The following is a 20,468-nucleotide window of genomic DNA, read 5'->3' as shown; positions in this document are numbered from 1 at the left end:
GAAGGGACGGGAGAATGTGAAATGGTGCAGGAAGGGAGATGTGCCGTGGAGAAGTAGACATTGAGGTCGTCTGGAGAGAAGTCGGGTGGTGAGGGGGTAGATTTAGGTTTGGCAAGGCCCAAGGAACGCAGCTCTGCCCAGAGCCGTGAGGGGGAGGAGCGAGTGCTGAGGCGTGAAGAGATATAATTGTTTTTGGCGGAGGTGATAAGGAGGCTAAGCTCGTTCCGCAGGGAAACATAAGCTGCGCGGTTGACGGGCGATGGGTGTTGGAGGAGAACTCTCCGCGAGGCCTCTCTTCTACGCATCAGCACCCTGAGGGATGAGTCGAGCCATGGAGCTGGAGGACGCCTCATCGTGAGAGAGCGCAAAGGTGCGTAGCGATTCCTGATATCAAGGAGGTAACCGGACAACAATCGTACTTTTTCGTCGAGGGAAGAGGAACGGAGGATGGCGGTCCAGTCAAGCGCCGCCAGGGAACTGAGGAAGGAATCAAGGTCGAAATGGGAGTAGTCGTGGACGGAGATGAGCCGGGGAGGCATGCGAGGGATTTGTAGATTCAGGGTGACCTCGATGAGATCGTGAGAGGAGAGAAAAGGCAAGGATTGCTGGGAATAGGATATGACGAGGGCGTGATCACTGACCAGACAGTGATCAATGCGAGAATGAGAGGAAGCAGTGTGGTGGGTATTGGAAAATGGGACAATGTAGAGGTGATTGCTGGAACAGTAGTCAAGGAATGCTTCGGTGTTGTGTGAGTCTCGATTAAGGTCAATATTGAAATCGCCAACGACGACAGCCGCGGCGAAGGAGGGATGAAATCGCTCAAAGTCAGCCTGAAAAAGAGTGAGGAAGCCCACCTTGGGGGGCCGATAGACCACGCCCAGAAGGAAAGGCCGACAGCCGTCCGCAGTCACGGAGAGAAGCAAGTATTCCGGTCGAGAATTATAATGATTGGGCGACGCGGCGAGGATACGGATCCTGAGCCCACGACGCAAGTAAATGCCAATCCCCCCTCCTCTTTTCCCCTCCCTGTCAAGTCTGACAAGACGGTAGTCTTGCAGGTCGACGAAGGAGTCAGGAACGTGTGGCTTCAGCTATGTCTCTGACATTGCAATAATGTCGTAATTATTTAATGAGAAAAAGTCGGAGAACTCTGCAAAGTGGGGGAGGAGAGACTGGCAGTTGACATGACAGAGGCCAATGTGGGCGAGACGCGCCGCGTGGGGGTCGCGTCAGACCTTCCCTCGGGAGGGCTGCTTGGGGATGGCTCCGGCGCCCGCGGTGCGCTTAGTGTGTCCGGCAGGGAGAGAAGATCGCGGATCCGCAGCGGGCAAGGACCCAGGCAGCGAGTCCACGCGCACCTGCCCCGCGCCCGAAGGACAGGGAGGCTTCGCGCCATCCCGGGCGGATGACGCAGGCTGGTTCGCCGAGCCGAAGGAAGCAGGCACAAGAGGAACAGGTGTTGGACGAGAAACGTCCCCGATAACCTCGGCGAGATGAGCCATGTGACGCAGTCTGATGGGCGCGGCAGCATTCCGAGGCCTTACGAGGACCGAGCCATTGCGAATCCAAGCGTGGTGAAGTCGACCGTCCTCCACCGCTCGCCTCGCCTCCCGGAGAACGCTCCTCGTCAGAGCCGTCAGCCTCTCATTGACCTCTACGCTGGACCCGGCGAGAGACTCGGAGATCGCCGCTCCCTCGAGAACCCCCTTGGCACGCTTACCGTCAATCCAACGATTCCGAACCTTGTTTGAAGAGAGTCTGACTACCAGGGGACGGGGACGATTGCCCTTGGCGGGAATCCGATAACAGGTGATGATATCGCCCGGCATGACGGCCACAGACAGAGCCGATCCGATCCCGGAAGCGACAGCGCGGGGGTCCTCGCCCGCGAGCTCCCTTACTCCGAAGAGAATCAGCTCCGTGTTGAGTTTGTCCCGCTCCAAGGCATCCAACCGCGACTCAAGGTCCGCACGCGAGCCTCCACAGCATTCCGGGCGAGGTCGGGCCTCCAGGGCCGCCACCCGATCGAACAGGCCGTCCTGCCGCTCCGCGAGACGCGACGTCGAAGCCGAGAGGGAGTCAGCTCGCGCAGAGAGAGACTCGAATTTGGCTGTGAGAGCACCCAGCGAGGACGCGAACCGCTGCACGTTTGTCTCGAGTGAGGACAATTGTGTCCTCACAGCAGTTAGATCAGCTTAGTCTCGATGTTCGTTATCTTGCTGAGAAGCGAGCTAATGAGATCCCGCAGCGAGCCCGACTCAGCGCCGGAGGCCTCCGAAACCGGAGACCTGACGGCGCCGGCACCAGGGTGAGCGACAGCAGCCCGCGGGAAGAGCTTACTGTTCTTACATAGGAGACAACGAAGGTCCCCGATGTCCGGTGGATCTCCTCCGCCCGTCGAAACCCGGCAGCATTCCTCGTGAAAGACGTGCTTCGAAACGCGATCGCAGCAGAGCGCATCCGCAGCTGCCATGAAGCGCTTACATATCGCGCAAGATAGCATCATTTTTTCATGCGTCGATATCTGTCAGAACAGCTGACTCACCGAGAGGGGGCCCGGCGGCGTCGACAGCCGAATCCCGACGGAGACGGCTGATCCCAGGAGTGGGGAGCACGAACTTCTCCAACGATGTTGACGAGTCGATGATCCCGAGCACGATCATGCAGCGCGGGCGTGAGATACCAGCTGATACGCTTCGAGAGACCTCGATGATAAATCCGATGTGACCGGGTCCGAAATGAGTAAGAAAAAAGGCTTAAAAGCCAAGTAGCGGTACTCACAGATGTGGGACCAGGTCGAACAAAAGAGCCTTCGACAAATTATCTGAAAAAGAGAGCCCCGAGGGGCAGAAAACAGCAGAAAAAAGCCGAGAAACACGGAGCAGCGATAAACACGTCTAACTATACTCACATGCGCGCAGAGAGAGAGTGATCGAGATAGGAAGACTTTCTTCTCTCTACGAATCGCAAAATTAGCTTTGTTTCGAAAACGCTTATAACTAGCCCAGTGAACTACCGAGTCAGTTTGCTTGAAGTTGTGGAGAGCATTACGCTTTAGGCCCTAAAGTTTAAGGTTATCAGATTCTTAACCGCGCCATTGAGCCAAGGCAAAGGAGGACGAGATGCGCGCCTGTATGTCAGAGGGACGAGACGATTAAAGACGGTTAGCAAAGATGTGAAATGAGTAACCATAGTATCGACATGCGTAGTATCAAAGACAGGAAAACAGTTAATCATATGCAGCTCAGAATCAAGGACATCAGTTTGAATAGCACGAAGATTCCAAGAAAACGTACTTCGCGAACGTTTACGAGACCGATTGCATCTCAAGATCGCAAATACAGTAAGCTGATCGCCGATGTTGTCCACCACGCCCGGATATATATAGTACATATATAATATATAATAAAGTGTTTATTACGAAGACACGGTGTGAGTGATTCCATCCCTTCTCGCGAGTGATTTCTGGCAGCAGATTCTTTCAGTATTCCAAACCAGGGGTACAACAAATTAAATAAATTAAATAGAATTAAAATAAATCAAATTAAATAAATTAAATAAGTCAAAATAAGGAATAAACAATAAAAATAATAAAATAATAAATAAAATACTAAAAAGGAATTTAAATAAATAAATAATTAAAAAATTGAAGTCAGTAATGAGGAATTGAAAAAAACTAAAACTTAACCACCTAATTTGAGTGCGGGCTATTATTGTGGTAATATATCTAAGATCTGTAAATACGAATCTGGTAGGAATTCAGTGTCAACTTGTTTATTTAAGCTTTTTTTGCCTTTTAAAATGTAGAATTTTGGATATAAATCTTTTTTGATGAGAAGGTTCTTTGACTAAAATTTTGACATGCTCCCAGTTAAATTCGTGAAACATTTCTAATCTATGCTTAGAAATTACAGATGTTGAGCCACATTTTTTTATTAATGTCTTCTGTATTTTTTGCCTCTGGTAATTTTCTCTTAATTTGGCCCACATAAGATGCCTCACAGTCTTGGCAAGATACTCTGTACACCACATGGCAACACGACGTGCTATCTAAAGGATCTTTGTCATTTTTGATCAAATGTTTTAAAATGTTTTTGGTGGAATATTACACAGTATCTGTGTAATAAAAACTTTTATGGGGATAATGACCAGAATAGTGACTTACAAAAATCTAAAGAAAGGATCCTCTTTTTTACAATTCCTTTTGTTAAAACTATTGCTCAAGAATTTACATTTATTGCTAAAAATCTGGATAAAAGATAAAATGTGTATTTCGATGAGATCTACAACTTTTATCTGAAGTATTTTTCGAAATTCCCATTATTTACGATAATAAATAGGGAAAACCACGAGTTTTAATGTTTTTTTCATGGTTTTCGCCATGAAAATTAAATTTGCGCTAATTTTTACTATCATATTCATAATTAGCGCGCCAAAATACGTAAGAATATGTAATTTCAAAAAATCGGAGGTAAGTCGTTTTTGAAACTTTATCCGTCGTTTAAAATAAAGATTTTTTTAACCCTAATATGTGGACATCCATCGTTTACTACGTTGTTGCACATTTAGGGTACCCGGATGCCCACCACTAGTTTTTCTTAATTCCTGAGTTTGTATGTGAACGTAATCGTTCGGAATCAATTTACTTTATTAAGTAAACATCAATAGAAACTATCTAAGCTATTTTGAAGTCCCCAACCCGTTATAGCTTTTATGAAAAAAATAGAAGTAGAGTCTCTGGGCGCTGCGCAGGTAGCGCATGATCGGTTTTGACAAAATGATTGATATCGAGTAGTTAATATCTAGAGCATATACATTACATACAACAATTAGTTATTATTTTATAAAGCAAAAGACATCAGAGCTGGTAGAATAATTTACAGCGAACGAGCATCACAGCGGCATTTTTTTTGTAATGGAAAATTAATATTTGCAATTTTTATACATTATGCAAAACAATTTCTCTATACAGACATATCGGAAATAATAAACGTAAATTAATTTAAAATCTGTTTATTTTACGCAACATTAATATTAATATTAATAGTAAAAACAGACGGTAATGTTACCAATTAATTGAACGAAACGTTTGCAAATTTATAATTGACTCAACCTCGAGACAGTATTGGTAGGAAAAAAATTATAGGTTCTTGTTATGTTTACTACAAAGAAACTGCTCAAAAGACGCGAAAATGTTGTTTAGTTTGCGAAAAGCCATTTAAAGTAAAAAACTGCCTTTTTATTCAAATGGGCATATCTCAGCGAAAAATCATCGTATCGAGATGAGTAAAAAAGCATTTTGAAGGGAAAACTCTGTACTATCGCATGCTTTTTATCCCATTAAGTTGCGATACTTGCCTCACGCCATGGATCGTCGCAAACTCAGACCAATATTTTTCAATTTCGCATGCTCTCGCTTTGTCATACGCCATTTTGAAAAAAATTATTGCCCAAAATTTTACTAAATCAATTCTTAAAGTAGACATTTGAAGCTTTAATTTCTTTTTTTAGAAACCTTTCTATCTTTATTACTTGCGTAGTTATCGTCATTGGAAGTTTAGTGATTTTTTGACAAATTTTAGGTGTACCGCTTTTTTTTCGAGTGAGTGTATTTACAACGTGACTGTCGGCTTGGCGGCTCTTGAGCGGAGAGAATTATAGGAAAAGGGCCTTAGATTATGAGACGGAGTTGGACACGGGCCCCGGATATGCTCGGTATCATGAAAATTTCTTACCGCGATATTCTCTTATGGCGTCTACCAACTTCTTTACTATCTCGCGAATCGCGGGGTGACTGTGCCGTCTCCGTCTTTACCGCGTCGAAGTGGTGGCCTTGCAATAGTCTGGGACGTTGCTGGTAGCTGCTGGTCCGCACCCTTGGTCGCCTTACCGAACAGTGACGAACTGTGAGCGATCGGGGGCGCCGCGCACGCCGGTATCAGCTTGCGCATTGATCGCGCTTCGATCCGCGCACACGGATCGCTAATCGATGGGGGCGTCTGCTCGTCCTGCAGGATCTCAGCATCCGAAGGCGCCTCTAGTTGTGACGCGCGATTTGAAGGCTGCGGTTCGCACGCCTCGATGGCCTCCCTTGCGGTTCTGGCTTCTGCCGGATCGGCTCGGGGGTGATCAGGCCCCGTCCAGCCGACTCCTCGAAGCCGTGACGACCGCTCCTGCTGGGGTTTCCTCCGCCCTGGCCGACAGGCGTAAGGGTGCACACTACTTCCCCGATGTCGTCTTTGATGGCCTCCGGTTGCTTTGCTAACTTCCTTCTAAAACAGGACATAACGGCAGTGACTGCCCCACGACTTCCCTTGTGTACCTTGGTACTAACATTTTGGATACTTGACCTGATTTATGATCCTTCGGTTGTCCGGGACCCCGCCGCTTGGTCATCTCGACTCTCCATTGACAATCTTACGACGGCTGCTCCTCAATTTACAATTGGTCGTCTTGGCACACCACTCCATCCGCTCGCTATTAACTTATAAATTAAATTAGCCAAAAAGAGAAAGGCCGCCTTCCCTCAAGGTACGGCGCGACCCTAAATGACTCTTCTCGGCCGGGCCGTTCCGGTGATGGGCGAAAAACGCCACGTCATAAAGTATAAATTTTATCTTTACCACATATCTTTGCATCAAAACTTATATGGAAATGACTTGCAAATTGCGTTAATTTTTGCAATTGAATATGTCAACAACTTGATCTTAATTCTTCTTTTGCATATTATTTGATGTTTTCTGATGAAGCTAGTTTTACTAATACTGGATAGGTTAACAGACATAATATGCATTACTGGTCTGACACAAACCCTCATTGGATGAGAGCTATTGCGCATTAACATCTATGGTCTGTAAACGTTTGGTGTGGAAGGTATGGAACTGTAGGAGATTGCGTCATAGGTCCCTACTTTTTCAAGGGCCATTTAAGTAGTTTAATGTATTCCAATTTTTTAAGAGATATTCTTTCACAATTACTTAAAGATGTCCCATTAAATATTAAAGTAAATATGTGGATGCGGCATGTTCACATAATGCCATGTGTTCCAGACTAGTCATGAATTAAAAGTCTTTCCTGGTAGGACAAGGAGGAATTAGCCGCCTCGCTCATTTGATCTGACGCTGTTAGATTTCTTCTTCTGAGGCTTTATAAAGATCGAGTGTTGTCACTCACAACTGGACACACAACAGTTGATGATGTAAAAGACACAATTCGTTGAGTCTGCACTGAAATGACACTAGAAATGTTACGTCGTGTCCGAGAATATTTTTAAAAGATTTCTTTATCGTATTTTAGTAGAGCGTCATTATTTTGAACATACTATTAAATGGATATTTTTTATTTTATCTTCTGCTTATACATACACATACATATACAGCAGAGAAGATATGAAGTCCTAAAATGCAACGGGAGGAATGAATCGTTGGGTCCTTATTTCTGTGACAAGCACACAACACGTGCGCGCGCGCACACACACACACACACACACACATACGCACGCGCGCACACACACACACACACACACACACACACACACACATTCACATGTGTGTTTGCAGATTTCTAATACAGTTTACATGGATTAGCGACTTGGACGGGGTGGGTGCGGGAGGGGGGGGGGGCGAAGGCCTCTTTTGCACCCCCTGTGCGTGCGTGCGTGCGTGCGTGCGTGCGTGCGTGCGTGCGTGCGTGCGTGCGTGCGTGCGTGCGTGTGTGTGTGTGTGTGTGTGTGTGTGTGTGTATATGTGTGCGAGCATTTTCTGCACCACATGGGTTTGAAACTTTCCACGCGAAACGAGAATGCTCCTAAAAATACGTATATAGACATTTAAAATTCAATTTTTTTTCTGGCAGATCGACGCTTTTTTCTGCCAGATGTTTCTAAGGTTAGATAATCTGTCATGATATATAAATGTTTTTCACTAGAAGACTGCGGTGTTCAATAATGCGGTGTCCAATCGTGCGGTGTCCAATAATGCGGTGTCCAATCGTGCGGTGTCCAATCGTGCAGTGTCCAATAATGCGGTGTCCAATCGTGCTGTGTCCAATCGTGCGGTGTCCAATCGAGCCGTGTCCAATCGTGCGTGTCCAATCTAGCGGTGTCCAATCGTCCAAAGGACGTGTCCAAAAGGAGGTTACCCACTAATGTTGACGATATTGTAACATTCAGGCCTTGTAACTCGAAAAATACCTAATGAAAAAACATTTCATTATAGTGTTTTTGAAAACTCGATTTAACCTATAAGAATATGTAATAAAAAGTAGGGTGTTTTATTTAAGAAATTAAAGGTGATCTTAACGTGACTTTCAAGCAATTATTTAAGGTTAAACCGAATGGTACCACCTCATATTCTCTTTTAAACACAACTTTCGACTGAAACATTTTCCTCTAAAATGCTTCATTTCTGAGATATAAGTCTGTAACACTTTAAGTGACTTTCCCTATAAATGTATTTCTAATTTAAAAAACGGGGAAGTAATGAATTATTTGTGTGATAAAATTGTTCCGTGGGAAATTAGAAACTTTTCGAACGAAAAAGAGACATGAGAAGAACGACCTTCCACGCAGATGTAATAAAATAGATACTTGTATAACAAGTGTAGAATCTGCTATTTTCCCGTAAGTGCAGAATATAAATACACGAGCCGAAGACGAGTGCGTTCGCCTGTATGAGCGGACAATAACCGATCCGCATATGTTGCACAAAATATTTTTTGTTATCAGTGCGTTGAAATGTTGGTTTCTAAATACGAAGCGACAGGTGAGAAAAGGACCACTTTTGGTGTATAGGTAGTAAAAATATATATTTTAATATCGGATCCTAATGAATTATAGTAGAATTTGTTAGCTTGAGATTTTTTAGAGCAGTCATTTCTTTACCAGTAATATTAACAATATTGAGTGAATATTACAGTACCAATAAAATGAGATATCATCTAAATGTGTCGATTAGCCGAAAAGTAATGTCAACTTAAGGTCGGTTTTATAATACGTCGTTTGCTGAGTCAAATGTCGAACGCATGTGCAGTGGAATGTCAGCCGTCGCAAAACGTTATTGCATGTCAGCTGTTGGTGTCGCAACGAAAGATGGTCATGTCCCAAGATGGGACTCCCATCTTTCCCGACTAACGATTGAAAAAAATTTTAACAGTTTAACGTGCATATAACCTGTTTGAATCATAGAGTCGATTACAATTATATTATATATAATGAAGTATTATACAATTTGTACAAGAATATAAATGTTTATACGATAAAACTGTTGAAAATTTTAAAAATAAAAAAAAGAAAGATGCATAAATTAATATTTTGAAAAATTTGAAAAATGTATATTTTGTAGATTTATCAAGTAATGTCTTTAAAATATAAGTTTTCTTAAAATGTATATTTTATAATTGTTTTTACATTTATTATTTTATAATGATACGTTATAAAATTTAAAATTATAAAATATAACATACAAAAACTAAAATATTATATTATTATATAATATATTACTTGTTTTTATATAATACCTAATTTAAAATTATTAAATACATATTAAGTTTTATTAATTATATTTAAAAATTAATATAATCAAAAGTGAATCAATATTAAACAAATGTTTTAAAAAATATTTTTAAAAAGTGATTAAATAAAATACACACAAATAATACAAAGTATTATAAAATTCTCTCTCTATAATTATTATATTATAAAAAGTATTATATATTATAATACATTATAGATTAAATAAAACTTTATAAATAAAATTTGTCACATTATATGTAGCAGAGGCATTGGAGAAACGTTGGTTTTTATTGCATGACATGTTTGGGAGGGAAAATGGACGGCAGAAACTATTCCCATCTAGTTCTAGTTATAAATTAATAAAAGAATGGAGTTTATATAAAAATATGTAATTTTTAATTCCGCATATTGCTCATAGAAGGTTTGCTTCTAAGTACATTTTTTTGTGTATGTTAATTAGCTTCTGCATCAGAATTTTATATTTATTAGAACAAAGACGTCACTTCCATTAATAAAAAAAAATTTTTGCTTGAATTCAATACTACGGGAGACTTTTTATCATCTTGTGATAATTTTAAAACTAGCACTTTACTCGATAGTATTTCATCCGTAGAACATGCTCCTGAAGTTCCAAGTATAAATTCAAATTGCATTAGGCGGAAATAAGCACGTGCAGTGCGCATGTCCCGAGCGCTCCGAGCGAGACGGCAGGTAAGAATCTCTAACAGTCTTTGAAAATGTACATTGCTTGCTGGAAAATCTGTCAAGGAAAGAATTACTTGAGAGGTGTTTAGGTGGGTATACACAAAATGTCAATGAATTTAATGCAACAATTTGGCGACTTCCCCCAAAACACCTCCATTGCGGCCGCAAAATCATTGAAATTGCTGCCTACATAGCTGCTGGAATTTTCAATAAAGGTTATTTGTCAGTTCTAAGAATCATGTCGCGCATGGAAATAGTTATTGGATAGTATGCAGAGATGTTGCGGATAGAATAAACAAAAATTGCACGACTAGCCAAAATCGTCATAGCAGATCTATTGCGCAGGAAACACGTACTTACGACAAACAATGGCTGTTGGAGAGAAATCAATTGTATGAGGACACTGAGGACATTTTTATATGGAACAGGGATAGTAGATTAATCGAAAAGTACGGATAAACAATTATTAGCAAGCTTTTATCAACCTTTTTTTTGATCGAAAACTTTAAACACGTTTTTCTCGAAACCACTTCTCGAAACTGCGTGCATGATTAAAAAAAAAACTAATCGACGGATCCACTTTTTTTTAAATTAAAAGTTTTTAAATTATCTTTTGTGTGAAGTTAAAATATAAATTAAAAGTTGTATAAAAAAAGTTATTTAAAAAAAGTCAAAAATTTTTCACAAAACGATTTTTTTTCAAAGCACCATTTAAAAATTTTTTATTATAAATGTATGGCTTTTTTAGGTTCACTTAGAAGCTATACTCATAAACTTTACAAAAAATTTTGGTTTTTTCTTTCAGCCAATTCTACTGGATGTTATCATGCACGCAATGTGGAAGAAATTTTTCAAGGCAGGTGTGCATTTTTGCTTACAACTTATAATTAAATGAATAAAATTTTGTAATAAAAATTGTTTTGAGTACCTAAAGACTTGCACAATAAGTGATAAAAAAGATCCATTGCTTGGTTTCATTAGAAAAAAATCATTAAAAAAGTGCTTAATTTTGACCTCCTAATGTAGACGCCCCCCTTAAAGTCAGTAGAAAATATTATCTTTAATAATTAAAAAAAAGTACAAATGGTTAGGTACTGATTATTGAAAAAGTGTTACAATATGTTCCAACTAAGTATAAAACATAATGTCTTATAGAAATATTACAAATAATTCAAAAGATACAAAATACGAAATGTTACAAATAACACAACAAAATATGAAGAAGGCAATGATAGAAAAATAAAATTTGTTCAGCTAATTCCAAAGTGTCACATGACCTAACCTAACCTAACATAACAAAAAGTCGCACGCGATTATTCATCTTTTTTTACGATAAGATTAAACACCAAACGTTTTAATTACGAAATTTGCGACCATCAAACGATTACGCATTGAATGACTCTTTGCAAAGTGAATTTGTATGAAAAATATTTGTTTAGTAAGTTTACATAGTTTACAACAATGTCATTTAAAAACGGTTTTTTCTAACTTTTAGGAAAACGGTTGACCACCAAACGTTTTCATTAGTATATTCGTGACCACCAAACAATTCTGCATCCAATGACGCCTCTCTAAGAGCAAAAAGTCGACTTTATCGAAACTTGACTTGGCTTGAAGTCGACTTTTTTAAGGACGAAAATCGACTTTAAGTCGCCTTATAGTCGGCAAATGACCCCAAAAATGACTAAAAGTCGACTTCCCGTCATAACGAAAAGTTGACTTTCCGTCAACTTTAAACGTCAGATTTGAGTCATTTTCTATGCAGGGGATCTATTTTGTACTGCCTACCGACAACTATCGGTATCGTTGCACATATATTTTATATGGCAAAAAGCCTGCACAACGACGCCGATAGTTGTCAGTAACCGGTACAGAATAGGGCTCCAGATCGAAAACGCGGAAATTATGGATGGAAGTATATTTTTAAGGTTATGAGTAGAGATGTTTAACTCGTTCTGTCAAATATAAGGAAAAGTTTTCAGGATAATTCCCAAAACATTAAAGAAATAGACGTAATTTGCTGCTTTATTATCGTGATTCTGAACCTCCTGTTTCAAACAAATCATTATGGTGGTGATATTCTTATTCCTAAGTCATCTGCAATTTATGATAACTCAATAAATAATTTGGCAGACGTTTCGTTTTCCGATGCATTAGTAACTACGCCGATCCTCTTTTCTTGTCGGCCCAAGCACGAAATCTTTTACGTCTAATGAATGACGCAGATTGAGCAATAGCACTGATAACACACAGAATATATGCGCTTCCCGAACGCAGCCCTAGTCGTGACTTTTCCTCAACTTCTAGAAGTCGATATTTAGTTGACTCTGTTAACTTTTAGAAGTCGACATTTAGTCGACTTCCTGTCAACTGTGCTCTTAGGGCTTTGAAAGTGAATTTGTATATAATAACATTTGTCTAGGGAATTTGGCAACGATGCCATTCAAAAACGATTTTTTATAATTTTTTTGAAAACGGTAGACTACCAAACGTTTTCATTATTATATTCGTGACCACCAAACGATTGCGGATCGAATGACCTACTTGAAATTCAAATTGGTGCAAAAATAAACAATGTCCGGCCAACTTCACCTAAATTTTATTTTTAATTTTTTATTTTACAAGAAAACGGCTAACCACCAAACGATGTAACTGGACTACCAAAGACCACCAAACGATACCAATTAGTGAAAATTAATAAAGCTGAAGTTGGACGGCTAACTGTAAGAATCTTAGGGATTCTTATGGCTATTTCAGTTTGTTAAGTTACCGACACTGTTGTTTCGGTAACTTGGTCTCTACAGTTGGCAACACGAACGAAAGAAGCGCCGCAAGAGGGCGTGGCTTCCTGCGAGGCAAGGAGGGCATTCAAAATTGCGAGAGAAAAGTCGGAGTCGTCCGAAAGATGGAAAATTCGGAGTGGAGTTTAAAGCCAACGTGGCTTTAACTCCCATAAAATACGGAGCGAGCGAAACGATCGCTAGGAGCGGAGTCGGCAACGCGCCGAGAGAAGTGCGTAAGACTCGATTGTGGCAACGAGTCGTGGACGGGACACGCAGTGCGCGCGTGAGTCCGCCATACTGTAAAATCTTAAGGATTTGGCCAGTGGACATTAAAATAAAGTCGGAGTGAATCTAAGTAAGGTATCGTTATTAAGCGACCCTGTTCCACACCGCCTGTTTCCTCGAGGTTCCTGACAAGAATCCCTACCTAACCAGGTATATTCCTTACATAACTTCACGGAGGTTAATGTTATGTTAAAAATATGTTATATGAGAGAAAATAAAAAAATAATAAACAATTTAATATTGTATTTTACTTTATAAAATTATTAATGTTTAATAAAGAAGTGATTATAGATGTATAATTATGTATGCGATTATTTTAAATAGGAAATTCATATTTTGTTACAAAATTAATTTAATTATTATTAACATATTACATGTTTTATCATTGCCATGGGATACTTCCTTCTTCTGAAACGAAATGTCTCGCAAGAGTATCTCATTGTTTCATAGCAGCAACTGTTCCAACTCGTCCCAAATTATAAAACCATTTTCTGCAATATTACCGTTGGAATTTTCACGATCAGCGATCAGATATGCAAATATTGATTTGTACGTGGATTGGAACTTATTATATAATTCTGTAAACAAGTAACTGCTTGTATAATTTTTTCGGCAGTACTTACAAGGGAACGGACAGAACTGTCCCTCACCGATTTTAATGAGCTTCGGATATGTTGTAGAACATAAGAAAATATTAGACCCATATTTTTTTTTATCTGCGTATCTCGACATTTAGGGGTTGAAACCACCCCTCGAAAATAACGCATTTTTTCGTTTTTTGCGAATATCTTTGAAACTATAAGGTTTATGAAAAAATGTTCTATACGAAAGTTTTATGGCATTTTATACTCTTTACAACAGTATATTTATATTTTTTTAAAATTTCAAATTTTCTAATTTATCCCACCCCCCACCCCTTTTTTTCAACATTTTAAAAATTTTGTAAGGACAAAAATTAAAGAGCATTAAAAGCCGAATCCACCCATATATAATAACATATGGGTTCCATCATTCTCAATTATTAGCAAAACGAGATAGTAATCTCGCGCTATAGGTGCTGCGCTAGAAGTAGTGTCGCGTTATTTCTTTAGTCGCGTCACACTCAATAACTGCCTCTTCTGCGTATATTTTTATATTAAAACATAAAAATGGATTAATCTTAATTATATAATACGCAACGTATTACACGATATAAAGCATAAATGCATATATATAACAAAAGTAGCATATATATACGTATGTGCCTACGTACATTTTCATTGTTACAAATGCGAATATAAATTAATATGAAGCAAAATATTTTTTAACATTTAAAACTGCAAATACAATATAACAAAATATATAATATCAAGAGAAAAATATAAAACATAAACTGCAATAACTATTTGCATAATTATATTATTTACACTATATGCACGTAGCACGCTCTGATAATAAAGATAATGTAAGTATATAAGTATATAATTTAATTTAATTTGAAGTTTGAAAATACATTTATACGGATGTATATATACATTTTGCATACGACACGGACAAATAACTTTAATATCAGTGTTGATAGAGGGACCGGTTGTTTTCGTGCAAGTGCATCACGTGAGGCTTCAAAAAAATATCCATTAGTAATAGGAAGGAGATCTTTGATCGTACATCTTGCACACGACAACGTATAAATATAGTAACAGTGATAGACGGATCGGTTGTTCTCGCGCAGGCGTGAGGCTTCAATAAAGCATCATCTCCTTCCTATTACTAATAGATACTTTATTGAAGCCTCTCGCCTGCGCGAGAACAACCGATCCGTCTATCACTGTTACTATATTTATACGTCGTGTGCAAGATGTACGATCAAAGATCTCCTTCCTATTACTAATAGATATTTTATTGAAGCCTCACGTGATGTGCTTGCGCGAAAACAACCGGTCCCTCTATCAACACTGATATTAAAGTTATTTGTCCGTGTCGTATGCAAAATGTATATATACATCCGTATAAATGTATTTTCAAACTTCAAATTAAATTAAATTATATACTTATATACTTACATTATCTTTATTATCAGAGCATGCTACGTGCATATAGTGTAAATAATATAATTATGCAAATAGTTATTGCAGTTTATGTTTTATATTTTTCTCTTGATATTATATATTTTGTTATATTGTATTTGCAGTTTTAAATGTTAAAAAATATTTTGCTTCATATTAATTTATATTCGCATTTGTAACAATGAAAATGTACGTAGGCACATACGTATATATATGCTACTTTTGTTATATATATGCATTTATGCTTTATATCGTGTAATACGTTGCGTATTATATAATTAAGATTAATCCATTTTTATGTTTTAATATAAAAATATACGCAGAAGAGGCAGTTATTGAGTGTGACGCGACTAAAGAAATAACGCGACACTACTTCTAGCGCAGCACCTATAGCGCGAGATTACTATCTCGTTTTGCTAATAATTGAGAATGATGGAACCCATATGTTATTATATATGGGTGGATTCGGCTTTTAATGCTCTTTAATTTTTGTCCTTACAAAATTTTTAAAATGTTGAAAAAAAGGGATGGGGGGTGGGTTAAATTAAAAAATTTGAAATTTAAAAAAAATATAAATATACTGTTGTAAAGAGTATAAAATGCCATAAAACTTTCGTATAGAACATTTTTTCATAAACCTTATAGTTTCAAAGATATTCGCAAAAAACGAAAAAATGCGTTATTTTCGAGGGGTGGTTTCAACCCCTAAATGTCGAGATACGCAGATAAAAAAAAATATGGGTCTAATATTTTCTTATGTTCTATAACATATCCGAAGCTCATTAAAATCGGTGAGGGACAGTTCTGTCCGTTCCCTTGTTAGTTTTAAAGCTACTGGTTGTTCCAAAATTTACCATCTTGCTACAAGAATGCTGAAAGCATTTTTGACAACTCGACGTGCTCTTGATAATCGCTAATTAAAAACTCTTTGTTTATTACTCTGTAATTTTCTTTTTGCATAAGGCCGCATTAAATATATTTTTGAAGGAAAATACCTTATCACCAAGTGATAATGGTAATAAACAATTAGTGTTAGGCAATAAATAAGTTTCTGATAAATTTACAGTGTTATGTTTCAATGCTTGACTCATTATAGTATTAGACCAAATTCCAGCATCATTCAAAAAACCTAGAATTTATTTATTTATATATATTTATTTTTTAAATTTGTTTCGTAAATTAAGCTTACTATAATCCCCGATATCCCAACTCAAATAAAATCATAATTGGCATTTACAATAGCCATTAATACGAGACTAAAATATCCTTTATAATTATGAAAAGTACTGTCTGATGTTAGTGGAGATATAATTCGACAATGCTTCCCATCAATTGCTTCAATACAATTAGGATAATTCCATATATTATAAAAATCATTAGAAATAGTTATCCACCCGTCTTTTCCTACATCGAAAATACGTTAATTTTAATTCTTCCCAAATAGCACTACATACTTCGGGAATAATGCTGTACAACGTCGACTTCCCAATACAAAAAAAGACGTAGCAGCCACGCTATTACCGTGAGCAAGAACTAAATATATAAAAAGTACATTAATTATAACTGTGTATAACAAAAAATTTCATAAAACAAACCAACCTCAATGTAATAGCAATACGAATCTCTGTAGACAAAGGTGTTCTACGACTTCGTTTATGCAATCTTGATTCCAAAAGATAATTTAAATGGTTAAATTGTTGTATTGTGATTTTCGTAAATTAAAAAAAATTTTTTTTATTATTTGAAAATATGTAAATAATTTTCTATGAGCACCTAAGAGTTCAATCTAATATCTGCAGTAGTGTGAGGTTTGATCCACCATCTTATTCTACACCATCTCTTTAATAATAATTTTAATTTTAAAATTTCTGTCGAAATTAATAATAAATTTTAATAAATATAATTTTTTATATCTATAGTTATTGGCACTGTGTGTGCCACTAATATCAATTGTAGATCAGCTTGCGAAATCATTGTTAACATTTTAATTTTTCAGTTTTGAGTTAAACAGTTTTTCATTCTTAAATTAACGTGTTTAACAATTAAATTTAAATGATAGCCGTCTACAAATGTTTTAACAATTAATTCCAAGATTTTTTGTTGAAATTTTGGGCGGGATAGCAAAATTGTTTTATCCATTACATTATAAATAGTGTCTATTTTGCGACATAACAAATATTTAGATAAAAACAATAGGCATGTTCCAGAAAATGTATTTTTTTAGAACTAATCTTTTATGATGTTATTGTCTGTTACATGAAGTTTTAGATTTAAAAAACTTACATTTCGGTTGTTCTCATATTTGATAGTGAATTGTATTAAATTGTGGAGATTATTGAAATGATTAAAGATGTTAGTGATTTGGTCCTTTCTCTTGTTCTAATATTTAGAGATACAAGCAAAATAAATCTTTTTGGACATTTTTACGATCGTCAGAAAGATAGACATTGAACCCTTTTTATTTCATTTTTATTTTTTGATTCTTTTTATTGAGGATCTAAATTTAAGATCGAAATATTTACGTCAATATAATTTATTTGTTAATAGTTTTATAAATGGTTCTTGCGTTCGTTAAATTTTATTGCAAATAATTTTTAAATTTTCGTATTGTCAATTGCAACTGCTCATATCGGCATTGTAAAATTCATAATATATTTTTATAGAAAATAAGTGTTTGTAATTTATCATAAAATGTAATATACCATTATTAAAAACTTAAAATTTTAAAATTTATATATTGAATTAATGTGTATTTTCAGAGAGGCAATCCGTTATTAAAGTTTATAACAAACGTGTCATGGGAATATTCCGACATTGTGCCAGATTATGTAATGGGAAAAACTACTTGTGCTCTTTTTTTATCAATTCGTTATCATCAATTGAATCCTGATTATATTCATGAAAGACTGAAATTGCTGAACAATACCTATAATTTGCGAGTGCTTTTAGTACAGGTATGTAATTTATATGTGTTGCTTTGTATTTAAATTATTATATATAAATATATATTAGGTGTACAACTTTGCTCTCGCCGCTTTTTTTTTCGAAATTCGAGGCTTTATTGTGAAAAACTGATTATACATTTACGAATCAAAGTATTGTCCATCGCTGGCCACTACTTTATCCCGTCTTTCTGGCAGCATACGAATCCCGCGTCGAAAAAACTGGTCATCTTTTGAGACCCCACCACGAATTGATCCAATTTTTCACTTTTTCATAAGAACAGAAGTGCTGGTCAGCCAGGTGTCATTGGTCGAAACAAGTGATAGTCAGAGGGAGCAATGTCCAGAGAATACAGCGGGTGGGGTAGGACTTCCCATTTCCAAGTATGTTTTGACGGGCTTTGCGACATGGGGTCGAGCATTGTCATGCTGCAAAATCACTTTATCATGTCTATCGTTGTATTGCGGCCGTTTGTCTTTCAGTGCTCGGCTCAAACGCATTAATTGCTTTCGATACCGATCGCCTGTGATTGTTTCAGTCGATTTTAGTAGCTCATAATACACTACGCCGAGCTGGTCCCACCAAATACAGAGCATGACTTTGGAACCGTGAATATTCGGTTTGGCCGTGGAAGCATGGCCGGAAGTTTTCATGATTTTCTGCGCTTGGGGTTATCGTAATGAACCCATTTTTCGTCCCCAGTCACAATACGATGCAGAAATTCCTTCCTTCTTTATCTTGCAAGCAGCTGTTCACAAGCAAACAAACGTTCAACATCTCTCGGCTTCAACTTGTACGGCACACAATTTGTTGAGTCACTCTCGATCCTGCCAATTCTTCTTGCGTTTGACACGAGTCTTGATCAAGTAATGCCTCCAATTCTGCATCTTCGAAAACCTTCTCTCTTCCACCGCCATGCTGGTCTTCGATGTCAAAATCACCGTTCTTGAAGCGTTGAAACCACTCTCGGCACGTTCTTTCACTAATAGCAGCCTTATCATACGTATTTGAGAGCATTCGATGAGCCTCAGCTGCAGATTTCTTTATATTGAAGCAAAAAATTAAAACCTCCCGCAAATGACGAGAATTTGGCTCGTAAGCTGACATTTTCAATCGAGAATAACTTTATAGTGCAGACACAAATCGACTAATATTTCGATGGCGTTATGTTTACAAATGTATAAACTTATTGTATTATGTCTACGATATTTTTGTTTTGATCACAACTTACCGCTACAGTCATCTATTGAAAAACGGCGGAAGCAAAGTTGTACACCTGATAATATAATTTTTTTATACAAAAAAGATTTTAATGCGGGCTTGCGGCTGCTTTGCGTGCTTAATTTGCCAGAGAGAGAGAGAGAGAGAGAGAGAGAGAGAGAGAGAGAGAGAGAGATTGATTGATCTTTTATTAGCTTTCTCAGCTATTTTCAATACATATATATACAATTTTATGCTACATCATTAAAAACAAACTCTTTTAGCATTCGTTTAAACATTTCTAAACGATTACAATGTTTAACTTCGGGTGGTAATGCGTTATACATTAACACACCCTCATAAAATAAACTTTTTTGCGCGCTTCTTGTTTTTCGAAATTCTATAATAATATCCCCTGTCTGCCTAGTTTCGCGTTCTCCCTCTACTATTCTAAGTCTATTACTAAATTGCTCCGGCATTATATTATTTACAATTTTAAAAATAAATATGCACGTGTTGTAATACAGCCTTTGTCTTATGGTCATAAATTGCAATGCTTGGTGCATACATTTAACTTTGGTACGTCTGTTACATTGCAATATGACTCTCATAGCTCCATTTTGCGCTTTTTGGAGCTTACTTAACTGTGTATCTTTCATATCTAATAGTAGCGTCGCACAATACTCAAAGTGAGGTGCTATTATTGTCTTGTATATCGTACATCTAGTGTAAGCCGAGATAAAGTTCCCTATTCTATTTAAAAAACTTATCTTCTTCCCTATTTTCTTTAGCATGTAATCACAGTGACCGCTAAATCTAAGTCTATCATCAATAATTATACCCAAGTACTTTATTACTTCTACACGCTCAATCTCATTTCCATCCAAACATCTCACAGTAGTATTGCCTCTCAATTCTTTTCTTATCCCTCTAACTAACATATATTTTGTTTTCCCCGAATTCATCTTCAGTTTATTAATATTCATCCATTCC

At 37.5% G+C, this 20,468-nt stretch overlaps 1 protein-coding gene across 11 annotated transcripts in view; it reads left to right on the top strand.

Moving 5' to 3' along the window:
• Positions 1–20,468, top strand: part of LOC105837251 (DNA excision repair protein ERCC-1-like) — a 199,889-nt gene that overhangs the window by 38,555 nt on the left and 140,866 nt on the right. For 9 of the 11 annotated variants that reach the window (XR_004964808.1, XR_004964810.1, XM_036292863.1 and 6 more), the window contains one exon: positions 18,092–18,286. The exons of the other annotated variants lie outside the window; for them this stretch is intronic. Coding sequence is in view for 7 of the 9 variants with exons in the window: in XM_036292863.1 (XP_036148756.1) it covers positions 18,092–18,286 (195 nt within the window). In the remaining 2 variants the exon portion in view is untranslated. The remainder of the gene's footprint in view (positions 1–18,091; positions 18,287–20,468) is intronic. 11 annotated transcript variants of the gene reach the window in all.

The sequence above is a fragment of the Monomorium pharaonis genome, chromosome 1, assembly GCF_013373865.1.
Source record: "Monomorium pharaonis isolate MP-MQ-018 chromosome 1, ASM1337386v2, whole genome shotgun sequence".
Lineage (NCBI taxonomy): Eukaryota > Metazoa > Arthropoda > Insecta > Hymenoptera > Formicidae > Monomorium > Monomorium pharaonis.
Note: the sequence above shows the minus strand (reverse complement) of the source record. Positions and strands in the feature narration are given on the sequence as shown.